Source organism: Gekko japonicus, unplaced genomic scaffold (assembly GCF_001447785.1).
Source record: "Gekko japonicus isolate JY-2015 unplaced genomic scaffold, Gekko_japonicus_V1.1 scaffold65, whole genome shotgun sequence".
Classification (NCBI taxonomy): Eukaryota; Metazoa; Chordata; class Lepidosauria; order Squamata; family Gekkonidae; genus Gekko; species Gekko japonicus.
In genome coordinates this window covers 1,708,921-1,729,451 of record NW_015165832.1, presented here as the reverse complement: position 1 = coordinate 1,729,451, position 20,531 = coordinate 1,708,921, and the positions used below count along the sequence as shown (strand labels likewise).

At 37.5% G+C, this 20,531-nt stretch overlaps 1 protein-coding gene across 1 annotated transcript in view; it reads right to left on the bottom strand.

Annotated features, from left to right (window-relative positions):
• Nucleotides 1–20,531, bottom strand: part of SHANK2 (SH3 and multiple ankyrin repeat domains 2) — a 512,140-nt gene that overhangs the window by 45,026 nt on the left and 446,583 nt on the right. Inside the window, exon 18 of the mRNA XM_015410855.1 lies at nt 1,361–1,491. Within this exon, the coding sequence (XP_015266341.1) occupies nt 1,361–1,491 (131 nt within the window). The remainder of the gene's footprint in view (nt 1–1,360; nt 1,492–20,531) is intronic.

Below are 20,531 nucleotides of genomic sequence, written 5' to 3'. Positions count from 1 at the left end.
GTCCATGTGGATAAATTCACTATAAATTAAGACAAGGGTACTGGCTATTGACTGGAAGTAAAATACATGGTTGAGGATGATGAATTATTAGAGAGGAGGACATAAAATCTCTTAGGAGTGGATCTCAATAAAAATAATATTTGATATGAATTAAGTAATTTGATTTGGATAATCTTGGTATAAAATAATCAGACGAAGTTGGTGGTAATGCATCTATTATTCATGATTAAAACATATCGAGAGTGATGTTTTATGAGAATGTAATGAATGCTTCCAGCCAGAATGAAAAATATTGTGTGTAAGAGGGATATTACTAATAATAGAGGGATTTAAACGCTTATTATCTATTAGTTTTATTTATGGAATGATAAGAGAACAGGGAAGTGAAAAGTTGAGGGTGAATTTCAATAAGGGAAATGAATTTATTAAAGTTGTAAGAATAATATTTGGTATGAATTAATTTGGCTTTGATAATGTAAAAAATTGGGATTATGATCAATAACTTTGAGACAAATATGCTTGCTTTATCCTCGGTGATAGTATAGGATGGAAAAATTAAGATAGTATGAAATGTGGGTAAGAGGGGTATAAATACTAACAGAATGATCAAAAGCTTTATTATTTATTAGTTTATTGTTAAGAATAATCATGGAATGAGACCGAAGGAAAAATTATTATTAGTATTATTATTATTATTATTTTTTTTTTGAAGAGCTCCAGGAATAGAGACAAATATGATGTTGAAAACAAGAGGTGAATAGATGATTTGAGGATGGAATTAAACTGAAGTTCAGTTGAATGGATGTTTTGAAAAGTAAAATGTATGTAATGAAGATGAATTTAAAATCTAAAATACAGATATACAGATAGGAAAGTAAATAGGGTAATTATGATTTATTAAGACCAGAGATATTTAAAAAGGAATGCGAGGAATATAAGGTGGAACTATAGTTGGGCAATATAAGATTAAAGAGAATCTAGACATTGACTGTATGTAACCAAATGTTAATAGGGTGAGGTATTGACTTATAAGAGAATGGTGATTTATGTTTGTATGTTTATTAAAGGTGAAACTCAATAAAAATTTATTTACAAAAAAAAACAAAAAACTAGGTGCGTCTTATGGTCAGGTGCGTCTTATGGTCCGAAAAATACGGTAGATAGAAACAACTCTCATGATCTGTAGTCTGACTCAGTTCCATTAAGTAGCTTTAGGATAGTAGCTTTAACTCCTTTCTGTAAGGAGTCTCACCATGGAAGGTGCTCATGGGCATGAGGGAATCAGAGTGAGACCATAAAAATAATATGAAAGCTATTAAGGATTTGAAGAGTTCTTTAATTAACAAGGAATCATACTCACATTCATATCTGCAGCAGGGGGAAAGCATCTACTAGAAGGTCGCTGTTTAATGGTTGCCACTCTTGAATCCATAGCTGCACTCTCTGGAATTCTGGATGGCTTGGAAACTGGTACTATTTCGTCCACTTTATCTGCAACAGAGAAATATTTGCTAAAATAAATCTAATTTGCCCCCCAAACTGAAAATCTAAATGTTGCAATGTTAAATAAAGAATTTAACTTTTTAAAAAAGATGCAAAGAAAAAGGGGATTTTGGCATTTTAACAAGGCAATGCTTGAGCATCGTAAGTCGTGCAAGCCGAGCACTTTTATTGCTGCTGCATAGCATGCATGCTTTAGTTTTGAGCCTGCATGCATTTAATGTTTACTTAGTGTGACTCGAAAAACAATCCTCTTCTTCAAACCTTCAAAATGTGAAGGGAAAATATCTATATAGAAATGGAAAGAAGACCTTTAGAAATAGTATACCTGCAGAGCACTGTTCCATACAGCAGTCACCAGAACTATAGTGATATTTTAGACAACAACAGGAATGGTTTTGAGTGCTCTTTATACTACTAATTATTTTGAACTCTCTCCTGCTGTCAGATTATTAGACAAAACCTCCTAGCATTGCTAAAACAGCACTTTTTAGAAGCTTAAAGTATACAAGTGCTTCATGATTTAGTATTTGTACAGCCTTCTGAACATTGCCTACATTTTATTTAGGCTTGAGGAGGCAAAATTAACCTCTCTAATAGAGTTCCCTCATATGCCTGGTAATTAGTATCTCAGGGCTGATTCTCTTGGCCATGTGGCTAGTACTTAACAATTTTCTTTCAGCCAGTTATGGTTTCCCTGCATTTAGCTTTGGAGGAATTGGTCATAAAAGACTTTGATCATGGACTCTCATTGTGTTATGGTGTGCAGCAAATCTTCAAAGGATGTATTGGGTGATGGATTCCAAACTGCATTCTGTGATCATGGTAAAAGTCAGAGTATGACCACTTCACTGTGGGCAAAAGTAGGCAAATTCATGTAGGCTGGAGAAAGGAAACAAGCTCACCATGGTCAACACTGTGGAGAGAACAGGCCCTCAGTTTTAAATGACAAGGCAAAATGGAGGCCAGCAACATAAATTTTATGTATGACTGTTATAGTTTAGGGAAAGTGTGATCCAATCGGTACAATGTGGGACATCCTAACTGCAACCACAAACCAAAATAGATGTAACTGATACATTTTTAAGACGCAAGAAGACTTTCAGAACAAAGAATTAGACTGTAACTAGATTATACAATTAGGCTGTAGCTAAATTACAGTGTGCATGACTGCTCTCTTTCTATTAATATTCAAAATAAAGCAATCTGTTAATTTAAGATCACATCAATTCAACCTTTTCACCAAACTCTAATAAATAGTCATTCATTCTGTCTTTGCCACGCTTTCAATATCCACTTCTAGACCATGAAATCAGACTAGTTATATGCACTACTGTGGCTGTCTTTAAAAACACCTATATATTAAAATTAAACAGGGCTTTGCACACATGGCACATATGAATATATAAAAGTTGTCTAACATCTGGAAAAATGCCATAGCCTGCCAGTATCCTTTTTTTCTTTGTATTCAGCAACTGGAGTCTTAAAGACATCATATAATCCCAATTAATTTTCTTGGAATTAAGTACAAAATATCCACATTGCAAAAATGCTTTAGGAAGAAAGAAAAACTAGTTAATTAATTACCAACTACACACAGCTGTCCCAATTTGTACAGGTATTTCCACCCATGCAGTGTGTCGGAAATAGAGATCTGTTCTCAGTTCCTCACTGGTGAACAGCATATTCAGCCCCTAAGAGTTTGGTTTGGAATGGAACGGGTAGAGGGGAATGGATTCCTAAGTAGCACATCTAGTTAAATGCAGAGATGCATTCCAGTCCAGAGCCTCATATATGCTGCAGATTACATAAGGAGCTTGTGTATGTGTGAGCTTCCCAGTTCACTTCAGCAGACAGGGCATATTCATGCACATATGGCACAGGGATACCTTCACTACTGAAGTGAATGGAGAAGACCTTGTGGCTGGGTAGAGTTCTGTGCATGCATCAGAGCCCTCATACTTCCCCCCCGCCCCAATAACTGGATCGCTGGATTGGTTAAAGAAGAGGAACCACATTTCTCTAGCTGAAAACATAACTGCCATGGGAAAGACATTATCTGTTAATGGGAAAGCTAAAGATAAACTGATGATGCCATTGAACTAAACAATAAAATAGACTGGCTACTTGCTTCCTGTATTCTATGATTTTGCTAGACTGCTTTTAAAAATGGGAAATTTTATGTAAAATTTATATTCAGTTTAGTGATAATCCAAACTGTTTTTCAAACTGCAACTCAAACTTTCTGATGTGCAAGGAAACATAAACCCCACTGATTTTATGTTTGACTCTTGGATATGCTGGTGCATCTACCAGCATAATATTTCATCTTAAGCCTCTTCAGCCCTGTGAATGATCACACAAAAACCTTTTAGGTTCATTTGTGAAAAGATCTTGAACATGGAAGTACTTGTTACTCAATGTCCGTAAATAATGTAAATTCCACACAAAAACTCATCACCTTTATAACTGAACAATCACACATAACTATATACCTAGTCAGACAATGAAAATTACAGGGAAATAATGAAGAGGCTTTGACAGACACTTGAAAAAGCATGGACATATTCACTTAGAAGATGGTAAAAACCATGCATACCTTCAACTACTGATCTCGCAAGACACTACTGACAGTCTGATCCTGGCACTGGATCTGACTACAATATCAGTTTGTAAGTCTGTTCAAAGAAAATCTGATATTGATACCACATAGCTGTTCATGGGCAACAATATAGTTCGTTGATGTTGTTATCTTATTGCTGTCATTTCCTTATTTTTCCTTACTCTTTAGCTTCCCCCATTCAAACAGTATGTATTGTGTCCCTTTCCAATAATAGATTATAGCTGATCAATTTAGAACTGGGAGGGTGGAAATGAGGCTTCACATGTTAGAATGAAGGGGCACCTCACCTGAAAAGAAATTCTAACACTTCTGACCGCATTGCTATGTGCCTACCTATAGGCTTGCCACTTTGTACTGGTTTTAAAACCAGCATATAGAAGCAATAAAATGGGATAAAATCCCAATAAAGTAAATTTAGAAAACAAATCCAGTATTTCCAGTAATTGTTATTTTATGTATAAAGTCACTGGAGAATAATTAAATATCGTAGCAGCATTTTGATGTCCTGCAAGTATTTGCCAAATTCTTAATATGCCCCTCCAAGTTCCACCCCATTTTTAGAGTGATATAATACAAATAAATACATTTTCATTATATTACAGAGCTGGGCTGAAAAGCCCTCTAGCTTTTTTTACTGAATTCTATCTTTCCCCCCTTTTCAAACATACACAAAGTAAGATTTAGGGCTAATTTTCAACGAGCTGTGCAACTTGTGTCTGTGTGGGAGTTTGAAAACTATGTTGGAACCTTAACAAAAGCTGTCAAACTGGACTTGTTTGTCAGGCTTACTAGTTGACATTTCCCTCTTGCTTTTAATACTATGTAATTTTGTACAAATGTGGTTTTTTGCAGCAGCGAGAATGACTCTTACATGCTTGAATTTGAAATGTATTTATTTATAAAAGGTTTCTGTAACATGTTAAACAAACAAACAAACAAAAATAAAACAGGCACAGATGGGGCGCAACTGGGACACAGGTGCAAAAGGTTACACCTGGCAGGGTGCATTTGAGGATATGGTCAAGACAGCACACCAATGGGAAGTGTTCTTAGTAAGAGTACATCTAGCTCTAGTTTGTCTAAGGACATATATTTCAACCACAAATTGCGCCTGCAAAGTGCCTGCATCAGGGGTTAGCCCACACCAGCTGCATTTCATCATTAGCTCAGTCATTTAGCAAAAAGCAGCCACAAGCAAATCTTTCAGTGAGGAGCACATTATGGCTGGTTTGTACTGCAGCAAAATGCTTCCTGCTCCTATTTTGACCACCTTCAATCTCAAAGTGAGTGGGGAGAAGAAAGAAAGACGGTTCAGAGACAGTTTAGATATATCTGCAAACTTAGAATTAGGAATGGGTTTGATAAATATGCTTTCCTGACTCTTTAGGAAAGTAAGCTTATAAAAGCAGAACTGGGAAGTCAAACAGGGCAGCAGCCACTGTCTTCTTGGTTGCTGAATATAGGGCCTGTATCCAATCACATTAAGAAAACTTAGGCCATTACATTTTCTTCAGAGGAGCAGCAATTTCAGCCAATGTTTCTTGATCCTGAGGGCCCCCTGTGCCCCAGTAGAAACACTTCAGGAAGATCAGTGGGCTGCAGCAGGAGGAGGATTCAGCAGAAATCACCCCGCCCCCCAAAAAATTAAAGGACACTTAAGTTTTCTTAATCGTATGGCTGGATACAGGCCAGGATATCTAAACAATCATCTGGGATACCATTCATGGAAGTCAGCCTGTAATCCCTGCATGCATATAAATGTTTGTTTAATCTCACAGAGAGGCAGTAATGACAATAATAATGATCATTTCCCATACTGCACTGCTCATCTGCCTTGCGTGCTACGTTCACCATGGTTCTACCCTGACCACTTCAGCACCTGTAAAGGAGGTGGTCTAAAGGGAGAGGAGAAGTTCATCCACTGTCAGTGCACAAGTCATCTGTGATGCAAAGCTGCTTTTCAGACATTGTGGCACAGTACCCAACAGCATGTCATGACTCTTACATTCTCAGGAGGTCTGGCTATAAGGAAAGTGGTAGCTTTGGCTTGTATAATTAATGTCTGAGATATAGTAGGGCTAGTTTCTCCAATGAATAATACTTCTTCATGGCAGGGAATGAGTTCTATAAAATAAACACATTGCTATTTTCTGTAGTTCTTAATCTCCAGACTCTCTCACAGGACAACTATGTTACCTACAAAACCGCCAGTTCAACAAACAAAGGTGCTTTTGAAAATGTAGTTCATGTGCCTAGATAGACCATCTGGCACATTATTATACAGGTCACAAAACTGAAATATAAGTCCAGGCATGTTGCATATTACACAACCCAGCCAAGATATGTTACTACCATACAATGGGCTAAAGATTATCTGGTCAGACCCTCAGAGGATAAGATTTATCATGATCCAAAAAGGCACTTACAGGCTAACCCCAACACCTCAGGCCAGCATGCCAGAAACACCAGGCAAAGACTGATTGAACACAATTTCTGAGGTGAATATTGCCAAGACCCACATACTTACCAAGAACTCCAGAATGCTTGCTCAAAGGGAATGGGGAGGATAATGGAAAAAGAAAACTCAAAAAACAGCTGTGTCCAGAAATGATTTGTATTTGTAAGAAAAGCAATGAATGTCTGGCACAGTGTAAAAAAATGCTCTCATGAAGCTAAAGTGAAAGAACAGAAGCAAATGTTCTTCAAATACCAGCAGCACACATTGTTAACAATGCAAATATAAACTACAAAATGTTAGACTAATCTAGTCAGCCAGAATACAATGTTAGCCAAATGTAGAAATGGTCAAGTTCTGCCACTCATGGCCTTATGGCTAAGAATTAAAAGGACAGGCACATTTATTTAAAAAAACCCTTAAAATCCTATCACTAGTGTGATAAATTATTTCTTCTTCCCTCCCCCCTTTGCCTGACGCATGGGCATGGGCAACGAGGCCCGCTCTGTTATGGCTCTCTGCATTCGGCCACTGCGACGAGGCACTGTGGCTTGTGGTGTTTCTTGAGAGTCATTAATCCCTTCATCCCCTGGTAAGTATCCAGTGGGCACTGCCACTGCATCCTCACCAGTCCATGTTGAGGCACTGGTTAACTCAACATGAGGGGTGGCTCTTTGGGAGATACGTGTTTCAAGGACTTGAGTCCTTGGCTGTTTGAGGAAAGCTAAAATCTCAGACAGGTAGTTATGGATGGCTCTTGTGGATGTAGCCACAATGCCTAATTGCAACTCCATCCGGCCCATGGACTGCGACATGAGACCCATAGACTGTGCATGCTCCCTCTTGATATTTTCCAGCAGTTGCACAATCCTACTGTTGGTTTCCATCAATAACTTCTCCCCCTCTGTTAGCTGAGTCTGCCCTCTCCAACCCCGATCCCTAGGGACAGGTTGAACACCATGGTGCTCTTCGTTCATTTCATCATTTCCCTCCTCAGGAGAGTCACTTTCATATTGGGGAGTCCTACTGAGACACTGATCCCCTGGAGATTGTATGTCCATTGTACACTGTGGAGTCCTCTCTGGTGTTGGAAATCCCTCAAAATCTTCCCCAACATTGCTGTGCGTTTCAGATGATGACAATGGCCATGGCCAACTCTCTGTAGTTCTGGCTGGTGAGTCTTCATCAGAAGCTGGCACTGAGGATTCTTGCTCTTCTACAGGTGTGGATGGTGAGCTTCCTCTCTGGTGCCTGGGTTGTCCCGAAGATCCAGGAACCTCCCCATCTTGATCCCCAATGACATCTGGCAATCAAATAGAGGAGCAACAACCACTGTATCTGAGGCCAGGAAGATGGCGGAATCTACATACATTGGACAACACACAGAAAGAAGCCAGTTGGGAAACCAGAGTGTCTGTTATTGGGCAAAGAATAGGGCAGACTAAAGTTTAGAGACTGAATAGGGCATGTGGCAGGTGAAATTATTAACCACTTTATATAATGCACATAGTCCTGTACCCATAACACACACAACTGTGCTGGATCCCAAGGCATAACTTTCAATAAACCTTATTGTGATTGTGACAGTAAATGTCTGTGAACCTATCAAAAAGCTCACCTATGCATTGTAGTGATGTCACAGTCAGAAATCTCTGTGATGAACTTTGGGTCAATTGTCCAAGCGACCTGAGCTTCCTGTGGTGTCAGATGTGCTCCACCACTGGCTTGTGTGGCAGCCCTTGAAGCACTGCTTGCTATCTTCTCTTTTGTCCGGCGTTTCATCTCACCCCTAAACCCCTTCCAGAATCATTGCCACAAAATCTTTGTGACAGCCAGTCAAATTTATCCTGTGAACAATGTCTCTGAAGTCTGTCCTATTTGGTACATTGATTTCCTTTCTGCTATTTCCCCCCACCCCAGCCTTTCTGCTATTTCTAAATTGAAAGTAATTATACAGGAGAGCATTGTTCACCAGGCTGCTTTTTTATTGTTTGAAGATAATCTTTGCCTTGTGCTTCCCCTGCTGACTTCTTGCCTGAGTACGTTTAAGGGAAATATAAAACATATGCTTCTCTATGTACAATGTAGTTTACACAGAAAGGTTAAGTATTTAAAAGGGCATTTATCCACAAACGTGATTTAAGTACACAGCTAGACTTAAGAAACTGTACACCAGGACACTTGAAAAGTATATAATGCATGCACTTTCTAATTAGACTGTCATGTTCTACACTTAGTGAGTTGGATCGAGACTAAATTTTCCAATGGTAGAGTGGAGCTTTCTTGCCTCCCCCCTCACACTGCAGCCCACTGATCTCCATGAAATGCTGCTCCTGGAGGAATAGGGAACCCTGAGGAATGACATGAGAGGGATCTGCAGCAGGAACGGGGATTTGGTGGAAATGGTCAATTTAATCTGGATCCAACCCTATATATTTCTGTAGCCTATTGAGGAATATGAAAAAGCTTAAGATGTAAAAATTAAAAGAAGCCTTCTGCCTCTGAGACAATTTGGCCATTTACATTTATCTGAAATATCCCCTGGAATGATGATGATAATCACTGCCTCAAGAAAACATATATCCTATTCTCAGAACAATGTGAGTGAACAGCATATTTTTATTAAGGCCGTTCAACAACAATGAATACTACTTATCAGCTCTGGTGAACTGGTTGGTTTGTGTGGTTAATGCTAGGAGACTTGCTTCTACTTTACTGAAACTCAAATGGCATTTGTATTTTGTTAGGTGTAACTCCTGCTCATTGACACACACCACATGCTGCTCTTGTGAACTTCATTTGGAGATATGTACTTGCACCAGAAGGACATGGGTGTATGTATGTGTCAGATTAAGAAGACTTTTATGGATTGTTTCTTGGTATAGATCACATATTTTAGGGTGGAGAGAGGAATGTTTCAGGTGATTCCCAGTGACAACTGTTTCCTCTCTGCTTCAAAGTCTAAATCCAATAATCATAAAACCACCTAAAGTACATTGTACATTTCATGATTCAACATAACTTAAAATTTAACCCCAATAATTATTATGCTGTGAGCATTGATACAATCTCTTCAACTAGTAATTAAAGTATTCACATTCAAAGTATTCTCGTTTTGTTTGTGTTGGGATAGACTGTCCAGTTGCATGTTTATGAAAAGTGAGGATGACACTGTATTTGTACAAAATGTATGATCCTTATGAAAATGGATGTGGGGACAGAGTGGCATGCAAGCCTTTGATCTTCCACTGCATGGACATTTTGAAGGGGACTTAATGAGATAGTTTCAATATAATACCTGCTGCTCTGAAATCTTTATCCACACCTTTGCTCCACCAGTACAGCAAGAACTGTGACCAGTGATTCCAAATAAAAGTTATGGTGTAAGATCTTGAAATCTGTTTTCCACAACTCTCTGCTAGCATGCATATATATCTATATATCTGGGATTGCTTTTAATTATGATGAATAAATAGCAATTTAAACACTTTCCCTGATTTTCCAGTGTATGGGTGGCCAACTAATCACTTGTAAACATAAGGGTCCAAGAAAGTACCTGTCTCTTCCTCCTTGTGGGTCTAGAAAATTTCATTAGGGTGTCATAAAACATTCATAATGAGGAAAAATGATCTTAAAATGGATGTACGTGAGCAAGAGATCTTCCACATTGTTATGCTAATACTCTCTCAATGTTATAAATGTAATGCCTCCAGTCATGTCCCAGCTCACGTATGCCATAATTGTGACATCCTTACTGCTACATCACATTGAAATTATTATAGAGTATGACTTCCTATGAAAGGATAACATGGACGGCAAAATCAACTTCTGTTCCCAACATCTGTGACTGGAGAATGGCCCCTCACAATATAGCTGTTGGCCACCCTTATTTTAGAGATGGGAATGTGCTATGCCATTGGTTATACAAAGGCAGAGGTATCCCATATATATGGAAATTTTCTTTTTCTGAGATGAGTATTCAGAATAGAACTCACCCAAAATAGTAAATAACAGAACAGATAAAATAAACAAAATAAAATCTAACGTGCCCCTAAATGGTTTGTGAATATTGCTAGATGAGTAAAGTTTTAACACCTTATGTGTACATTGTAAGCTTTGGAGTAATTATTTGTTATTCATATTTATGGTTCACATGCCAGGAGCTTCTGAATCCAGTTTCACAAATTTTAAATGTAAATTTATTGTTCAGAAACAGTTTGACTGTTTGCTGCAACATTTTCCCGTTAAATACATTCAGCTTCTTAAGTACAGTCAAGAAATGATATCATCTGGCATGGGTGGCCAAAGACACAGATAACAAATACCGTAAACATATATTTGTAAAAAATTAATGGAATTAAAAGCGTTTTCTAACACTACTATCGAATACTTATGAATCATGAATACATTCTAAGATGTTGGGATGGATTTGTTAGACCAGCTATTAACAAAAAGGGGCTAAATCAAGAGGTAACATTATTAACAACTAAAAGTTCAACAATCTCCAATTTCCAGTCTTTATTTAATATTAACATAGGGCATGGGGAACAAAAATAATACAATAGGCATGACCTTAAAAGTGATTTTCATTCAATCCATAGTAGCCAGGGCAAATTGGGACAATGGTAGACATCACTCTGTAGAATCCTTTTCTTACTTTCTATAGGTTGGCCTGATCAAATTCATGATTGGAACCCGTTAAAATGATGACACCAGAGTATTTGGTAGAATGGAGGCAATGAAATTTGGTATGCCTAGACACTGTGCAGCTCAGCAGCAGGACTGGATGGTTTGTCCTACTGGACGATGTGATCAGAACGATTATAGTCAAGTCAATTTCTCTCCTGAGTTAGTTGCCTCAGTCTTACATCCTTGCCAAGAGGCTGACTAGGTTTGTATCAAGAGCATAAAAGCATGGTGTCCCATGTCAATAAAAATAGATGTTAATTCAAATTTAGTTTTACTACAACGCTAACTTGTGGCTTTGCTCTATGAGGTGTCAAATGAGAAGATATTATGGAACAATTTATGCCCAGTGCAGATATAACACTGCTGGTCTCTTCATCATGGGCAGTGCTGGTAGAGATAATAATAATAATTATTATTATTACTATTAGTAGTAATAATAATAATAATAATAAAATTGTTGCTTTTATGGAAACCTGAAGTAATTGTAACATACAATATAAAATTTTTATTATCAATGCAAAATTAAAGCATAACATTCTAAACTGAATTAAAATATTAAGCAAGGAAAGCAAAATAGACATAACACTAAAATACAGTTAAAGCCAAAACGGAAAGAGGGAGGAAGAATTCATGCCAAAGACAAGAGGAGAGAGGTTGAGGGTGTGCATATGGCTCACAATTCACCCCTCAATCTCTTACCTATAGTTAAGAGAACAGCAGCATTATATCTACACTGGGCCTCAGATCCCCATCTCCCCTACTATTGCCACTTGAATGATCAATATCTTTTCCACTGAGTACAAACACAGTAGAATGTTTCTGAATATACACTGACTTTGAAGGTAATATGGATTTATGGCTTCATAAAATATGGGCTCATCAATATTTTATGGTTTCAATTCGTTCTGACATGATCATCAGAGTTTTCAACTATAAAGATGTATTTGAAGGAGAAGACAGGTCTGTGCCAAGGACACATCCCATAAGATTTTTTAAAATTCAAAACAAAAATCCAGTGATTTTTGGTTTCTTTTAATCAGTCTAATTATGTAATTTTATTTAAAAACCAAGTGGACTGTTAAAGTGGCAGTGTTAGAATTTGCATAATCCCTCTCTATGTGATCAGATGCATCCTTATTTCTCTGATGAAGTAAACAACTGGGGTATACATCTGGACATGCTGTACTGACACCTTCATATGCATGGTGCACCCTCACGCCTTTTCTGATGTGGTGGTCTGCATCAAAAGTTGTTACTTCTTCTGGCAAGTAGAATGATAACGTTTACATATCCTTTGTACGTTTGTTCATTATCTGTAGTTTGATCATTCCCTGCTCTGCTGAATAATCTGTCTGTTCTGGATGTTTTGGACAGGATGTCTATCAAACGTTGTCAAAAGTCAGAATTACACAGCTCCACAGATGCATGATTAGGATCATAGTGTTGGAAAGCTGCTGGCTCCTTCATCATGAAAATCATTATCATCTTCACATGGCTATAGTGCCTGAAGTAAATGCAGGATACAGTATTCAATTTATTTTGGGTTTTAAATCCACAATAAACAGCAAGGGGTACCTAGTTGCAGAAATCATAAAGTTGTGGAAAGGAAACAGACTACAGTGTACTTTTCATAATAATCAGAAAAGGTTGCTACAGGAAAAGTACTTAATTTGATTCACTTGAGAATATTTGAGTTTTATGCCCATGTAGAGTCTTACCTGTCACTTGTATTGGAACCCCTACCCCAAGGTGTGCTGCTCTCAGAAGGTTCATCCTTTTGAGATTCCACCAGATTTTTCACTTCCACTACTGAATCACTTTCTTTTCTTTATATACTCTTCCCCTCCCACCTGAATAGTAGGAGGAAGGTATCTTCTTGCTGCCAGTTATGTAGATTATTCTTTGGGCACAACAAATCTTGTTAGAAACAAAACAGCTGCAGCAGCACACTTGAGGAACTTCTGGGAGCCTGGAACTGCACCTCTGCATTTGGGCCCATGTTTACAATCAGCCCCTTCTTGCTGGTACACTGTTCAAGTTGCTTAAGACAGACAAAAGTTTCTAAATACCTAGAATAGATACAGACAGAAACTGTGCCAGAACTGGTAAGTTGAACAAAATTGGGTGCAACATTCATTGCACTTTCACGTTGTAGTTTTATCCAGATTATCATCTTCATAAATGAATTATGTTCATTAATTTGCATGTGCATTTTTCACATTTTCCTCCCAGTACACCTATTTAATGTGCTGTACACAAACAAGGACAAGCTATACATATGAAAACCTGGACCTCTGAGGTTTGCTGAACACACAATGTAAAGTTTTCTATAACTTCTTCCAAACCTAAAGTTCTACACAAATCCTACCATATAAGCATAAAAATCAGTCTTCTGAAGTAAACGTATTGTGTGAATCAGCATTCAGGTTCTAGATCTCATATGTCAAAATAAGATTGCAGAAAAATTTAGCATAGTAAAGTTATTCATCATAGTAAAATGAATAAACTCATAAAATATCTACTATGTGTCAGGAATAAGCAATGACTTAAGCAACCCCCACTGCCATTAACAAAGTACTCAGTTATGCTATCATTTAAGAAAACAAGTACACACTTAAAAGGCATCTAACATTCTGTGCACATGGCGTTATCTATGACTTTTAAAAACACTGTCAGTTTCCTCTACAGACAGACATTTCAGTGGTAAAGCAATATGCCAAAGCATTCATTTCACTTCATCCCAGAATAATTGCCATTTTTCAACAGAGAAATGGGATTAAGTGAATGGTGAGGAAAGCGAAGAGTGGATTAGGTACAGGATGAAGAAATGTGAGCCCTGTTCAAACTTCACTGATTTCACCTGTGAATACTTAAGCATTTGCTTAACTTGTCCATTGAAATCAAAGAGAAAAATTATTTTCCTGTTTCTACTCATAATGTTTCAATGACAGTTTAAATGTACGACGGTTCATATATTTTTCTTATTTCTTGTAAAGGAATAGGAAAAATAAAGATCTCTGCCACATCGCGGAACAAACTTCTTAATCAAAGACATTGATAGTGCCATTCTAAAAAGAGTTATAATCTCCTAAATCCACTAAAATCAATGGGTTTAGAATGGTGTAACTCTGCTTAGGATGGAAATGATCCCAAAAGGGTTATGTATAATATTTTAAACTTTGGCTAATATTTTCACTCTGAAATTACTCTGTTTGTGATCCAAAGAGTATATGTGCCTAAATTCATTCACATGCATGCAGGGTAATGCTGATTTCTGCTGCCAGCTGTGGTCCATGCAATGCCTTGGAAGCTGACTGGCAGGTCACCTGGATCTCCTAAAAGGCTTTTCAGAGGATGCAAATGGCTGCTGCAGGGACAGGAAACACAAAATATTTTGGAGCATGCATGGTAACAACTCAGCAGTTCTTTAAATCTCACTCCAAACAAGAGGAAGAGTTCAATGCGTCTGATGTTTAGGACACTGTGCATAACTTTTAATGAAAGCTTCAAAAATAGGTCACTCACTTTCACTTTGCTGGTATCTTTACTTGCCTTTGGCTATTAAAATAACTAGGCATCGTAAAGCAATTTATTATCATGTAATTCACTTAAGAAGTAGTTTTAATAGGCATGGTAAAACAGAGATCTCCAAATTCTTAAGGATGGAATATATAAATCCCTTTACCTAAGGTAGTGTTGTGCTGTCCAGTATGCTTCTGTATCAAATCTATTATCCAAATACGTTTTTAGATTGCAAACTTCATATTCAACTTAAATTTTAAATCCAATGTATGACACAAAGGGTGTGTTCATACGGGCAGCTAATCCCCGCCATTATACTAGCTCAAATTTGATCCCGATCTTTTAAATCCATCCTTGCACGACCAAACATCCCCCGGGGGAATCACCTTACTATGTGCTGCTTCCACTGTGGAGTGTCTAGACGCCATCCACTAAAGGAGGCACGCACGGTGGGTTTTTAAAAAACTTTTTGCGCATATGCATAGGCGTGATATTGTGATCTTGTTTATCCGCGCATGCGCAGAATCAAGATTTTTTTTTTAAAATGGTGCCCATTCGGGATGGTCTGACATCAGACCATCCTGAATGGTGCCATTTTTAAATTGTGCACTGGAATGATCAGACGGTGGCAAGTCCGCTATTGGCCCGTCGGAACCGAAAACTCCAGATTTTAACTAGTACCTTTTTAGTACGGCTCCGAAGCCGGACGTTTCCCAGATGTTGATGTCTGGACATTACATTTAAATCCATGAGGCACTCGTGCCTCGCACGGATCTAAAGAGCCGTCTGAACTCACCCAAAATGTAACATTAGGCATACGTGTGCGGCAGCTCTTAAACAAAAGACTTAAATCAAGTTGTAAGTTTAAAATGCAGAGCAGGCATTTTATAGCCTGACCCACAACCTAATAAAGGTCACGTACTTGGATTTCACCCCTGTGGGTTCACTAATAAATCAAAAAGGACTAAATCAGCCTAAAATCCAGTGTTTTATTTTGGTAGATGGTGAGTCAGGCAGTTAATCACATTTACTCAGCAATAACCACTGATACTAATGATGTCTGTGGTTTACTTGATCAATTTTTAACATGCATATTTTTTAAAAAAATGTGGGAACTGTTATTGCTTTATAGAGCATTTTAGATACAAAACACAGATTCTTTCCATATGTGAAATTTAAACATGTTTAATCTGTAGTGATTAGGAATTGTCTGTAAAGTTCAAATGGCCCACGAGGAAGCCAAGTTGAGTGGCTCCTATGCTGTGAGCCAGAACTGCAGGAGCCACTCAACTGAGACCTGGTGCCAGTGGCTTTGCTTGTTCCTGACTGCCAGGGGCCTCCAGAGCAGCAGCCCACAGGGAATATTCCCCATATGTTAAATGGCCAGTCTTCCCCTGATCTGGGTTTTAGTCCTGAGAAATGTTTAGATAAGCAGCATACTTGGGCAGACAAAATTATGGAATAAGGATCTACATTTGACACCCTCCCCGAAGCTTCCAAATACTATTGCTGAGGCCATGAGAATGTGGGGAAGTAGCAATGAGGCACCTCTTTATCATGACTAGATTCAACTCCAATGATGAAGAGTGCTCTTATTTGCTCTTGTTATGTTAATATGTATTTTAAGAATTTTAAAACTGTTTTCCCTTTTTATAAATCATTTTGAAGATGATTCTGCGGCATGTAAATACAATACACAAGCAGAAAACCACAATAAATGAAAGTGTAATTCAGACAACCCATGGTTGTCTGATATACAAAAGCAGGCAGACAGTTTTAACTTACTGGTTAGCTGTACACTTGGAAACTCAAACTGTGGTTTGGGTTCTAAACTATGGGTTGGGACAAAACATACTGTTTCGTGCAATGTCTATAATCGAGCTGAACTGTAGCGCCACTCAAATTCAGAATGCATTGTAAATTATTCAGTCATAAAATAGATGATAATTACAGCATAACATTAAAACACATATAAACCCTATCTTTTTAAAAGAACTGGAAATAAAGGCATGTATTTCTTGACACATGCTATACTACACTATGTGATTGTCAGAAATAAAGAAATGAGTGGCCTGTAACCAATGGCGTATATGGTTCTCCTCCTTTTTATCCTCAAAATTTATGATGTAGGTTGTGCTGAGAAGTTGTGACTGGCCCTCAATCAGACAGTGAGCTTCATAGCTTAGTGAGGATTTGAATCTAGGTCTCCCCAAATTCTAACCACTACACCACTGGTTCTCTGTATCTCCCCACTTTTACTAGCAAAAGTGTCTATTGACAGAAAAAAACTTTTCATCCAGCCCAATAGATGCTACCATCTTAAATCCCACATGACTTAAAATTATTTGGTATAGCTGCAAATTAAAAAGGGGTCCAGCAATTACCATGTGTATTTGAGTAACGTAGTTTCACTTCAATGCATATTCACATATTAGTAGACTATCATACAATTAAAAGATTGAAACTGACCAATATTCTTTTTGGCATGCTAGATAGTCCATTTTTTTCTTTTAAAAACTAAAACAAAAACATTTTGACTCTTAAGATTGCACTAAGGCCTCTTGAGTTGGAATCACACATTTAATCACTTTCCCTATCCAGTGGTTCCTGCATCCTCTGCTGGCCAAATTTAACATGGGACTGTTTGAAATTACTTCCCATTGATTCCACTTTACTGGTGAGTTTTAGGAGCATATTTCCCTGAGATGTCAGCTGTTTTTTTCTGTTATGGGTCTTCTGATTTCTGAACCAAAGCAAATTTTACAACAAATAAATTCATTACATTTTTAAAAATCTGAGCACAGTAAAATAAATTCATGATAAAATATTATTACTCTTGTTTTCTCCTGTTAGATTATACATCCCATGTGCTGTCTACCCCAAAATGCAGATTCCCAGAGGGAGATGAAAAATATCCAGAAAATAATGTGATGCGTGAATGTACCTTCAGATGTGCCACACATATGTAGGTTCATAATGAAAGAAATATATTTTGCACAGCATAATGAATAGTTATTTTACAAACAAAATACTTGCTTCAAAAAATGGTAAAAGGAAAAAAAATGAAAACAGGATGGGAGAGGATAAAGAAATGTATTTTTCCATCCTGGAAACAAGATGGTTTTGAAAAATGAAAGCCACAGGTGGCAGCAAAACATGCTGCATTTCAAAGAGCACATGAAGAGGTGGCATTTAGAAATGGTGTGTCAGGTTTTCAAACAGTGTCATTAAATTATAATAATTTATTTAAAATATGTATATCCTTCCTTTTCTTTGCAAAAGATTCCAAGCTGCCTCACAAATTAAAACGAATAAAAACACCATTTCAAAAAGGAAACCAGTTTTACAGTGAATCATTCACACTAACCAATAATTCAATCACCATCAAAACAGAAGACAAGGATAAAGAAATATTGGTCCCTAAAGCTTTTTAAAATACCCACATTTTCACTACTCACTGAAAGGCAGTGAGGAGGACAGATGGACTTCCTTGGGGGGAGGGAATAACATAGGTGTGGTCAGAGATGAAAAAGCTCTATTTCACATCTCAACCTGCCATACCAGACAGCAGAGAGACACAGAGCAAGGGCTCAGATGTTAGGTTCATATAGTAGTTATATATAACAGGAAGCAGTTTCTAACATATCACGGTTCAAACTATTTACAGTTTTAAACACAAGCTCTTCAAACTGGGCCCAGAAACAAACAAACAGTAAAGGAAGAGTATTCTACAATATTTTAAATGACTCACAATACTGGGCAAGCAAATAAAACAACCCACAAGGTACTGAGAGACATTTATTTTAAATTTTCATCAGAAATGAACATGAAATTACTAACAAAAATAATATGAAATGGTAGGAACAGGGAAGAATGCTGTTCACCTCCCTGGTACCTGTAAGAGAGAAAGGTGTTAAAAGCTTCGAAAATTCATTACTTATGCAACCATTAGAGTCTGAATATATTAATTATATTTTTTAAAATGCATTTGACTGAGCTACTACTTTTTGAGCCAACAATTCCAAGAGTTCCTGCTCAAAAACGGCCAGAGAAATACGACCCTGTTGAACACTTACGATTCCATTGCTTTATTTTCTCCTGCAAGGCTTCTTCACTTGGATGGTAAAGTCATCCTCAATTATTGTTCTGCAGTGAAGAAAGACAACTAAGTACTTTACATGTAGGGATGTAGGTCTATCTATTATCATATGAATACCTGGGTCATGATAAACAGCTGCAACAATGCCATCATAGAAGCTCAAAAAGCTAACATTTTAACAGCATTCCTGATTTTCCTCACCCAATTCTAAAAATTTTGGATTTAGAGACCCTCAGCATCTAGGGTTGCCAATCTCCAGGTGGCACCTGGGGATCTCCTGCTATTACAGTTGATCTCCAGACGAACAAGATCAGTTCCCCTGGAGAAAATGGCTCCTCTGGTGGGTGGACTCTATGGCATTATGCCCTGCTGAGGTCCCTCCATTCACTAAACCCTGCCTTCCCCAGGCTCCACCCCTAAAATCTCCAGGTATTTCCCAACCCAGAGCTGGCAACCCTATCAGCACCTGTACCTATATCTTTTTGAGGCAGAGTTGGAATTTCTCAGATAGTATTATACGTCTTTAAAGAATTCTTCCCACATCAGGTCTCTCATGGTTGACAGCTAACATTCTTATTGATTAGACAAAGTGACACATTTATTTGTTATGCCCATATATATCTTGCTTCATCATTTCATATTCTCTTTAATGATTTACTAAGAGAGGTCAGAATAGTGACCTATGTAAAATTTTAATACACATGTGCTCTGTACATCTCTATCAAAATTTAATATTTCTTATGCTAGCAAAACTGGAATGTGTAAATTTAATTTTATAAGTACCATTTTGTGTTACCAATCAGCACTTACTTACACAAATATCCTTCAGATTTTCCTTGTCAAACCAGTAGCTTCAGTATTTATCCACATCATCCACTGTAAAGTATCTGATGACTTGAAGACTTCCATGAAAAACCTTGTGACATTATCCACAGATATGAGGGTGAAAGCTCTATAGAACGGGTGCTGTATTCATTATTTCCGTTCTGAAAGCTCTGCCATCTATTCCACAGGGTTGAAATAACAGGAACTGCTTTGTACAGTCTTTTCAAATACGAAGTAACATGTTAGTCCCAGATATGTTTAGAAGTCAAGTGCTGGATTTACTTATGTCTTCATTGTTCCAAATGCAATTATTTCACAATCTTTTTCCTTGAAACAATGGACATTGTAAATGGTATGTACTGTGAATGTTATCTCTTTTGAATGCCACCAGTTTCTTCCCAAAAAAAAGCATTATCAGACATTCTTCTATTTGGTGCATCACACCTTTTTATATAAAACTGAATCATGATCCAATATTTCTCCATCCATAAGTGATACCTTAAGCATTCTTGCAGAATTAATAGTTATATCCACAATGGTAAAGGTTTTAATCTCAGTCAAAAGCATTCCTGTTTCAAACATAAAAGTCTTTGTCCATAGCTAATCCAGATTTTTCAAATAATATACGTTCAGCTTTAGTTACTCACTCTACATATTGATGCCTAGGAGTGGTGGCAAATGATGAGCGGAACCTCTGTTTAAACTACAGTTGCATCATCATCTTAAAATTGTGTATGTTTGTGTGTCTGTGTCTTTGTCACATTTTTATCCCACTATTCTGTCAAGAAGCTCTCAGTTCTCCCTTCCCCTTCATGACA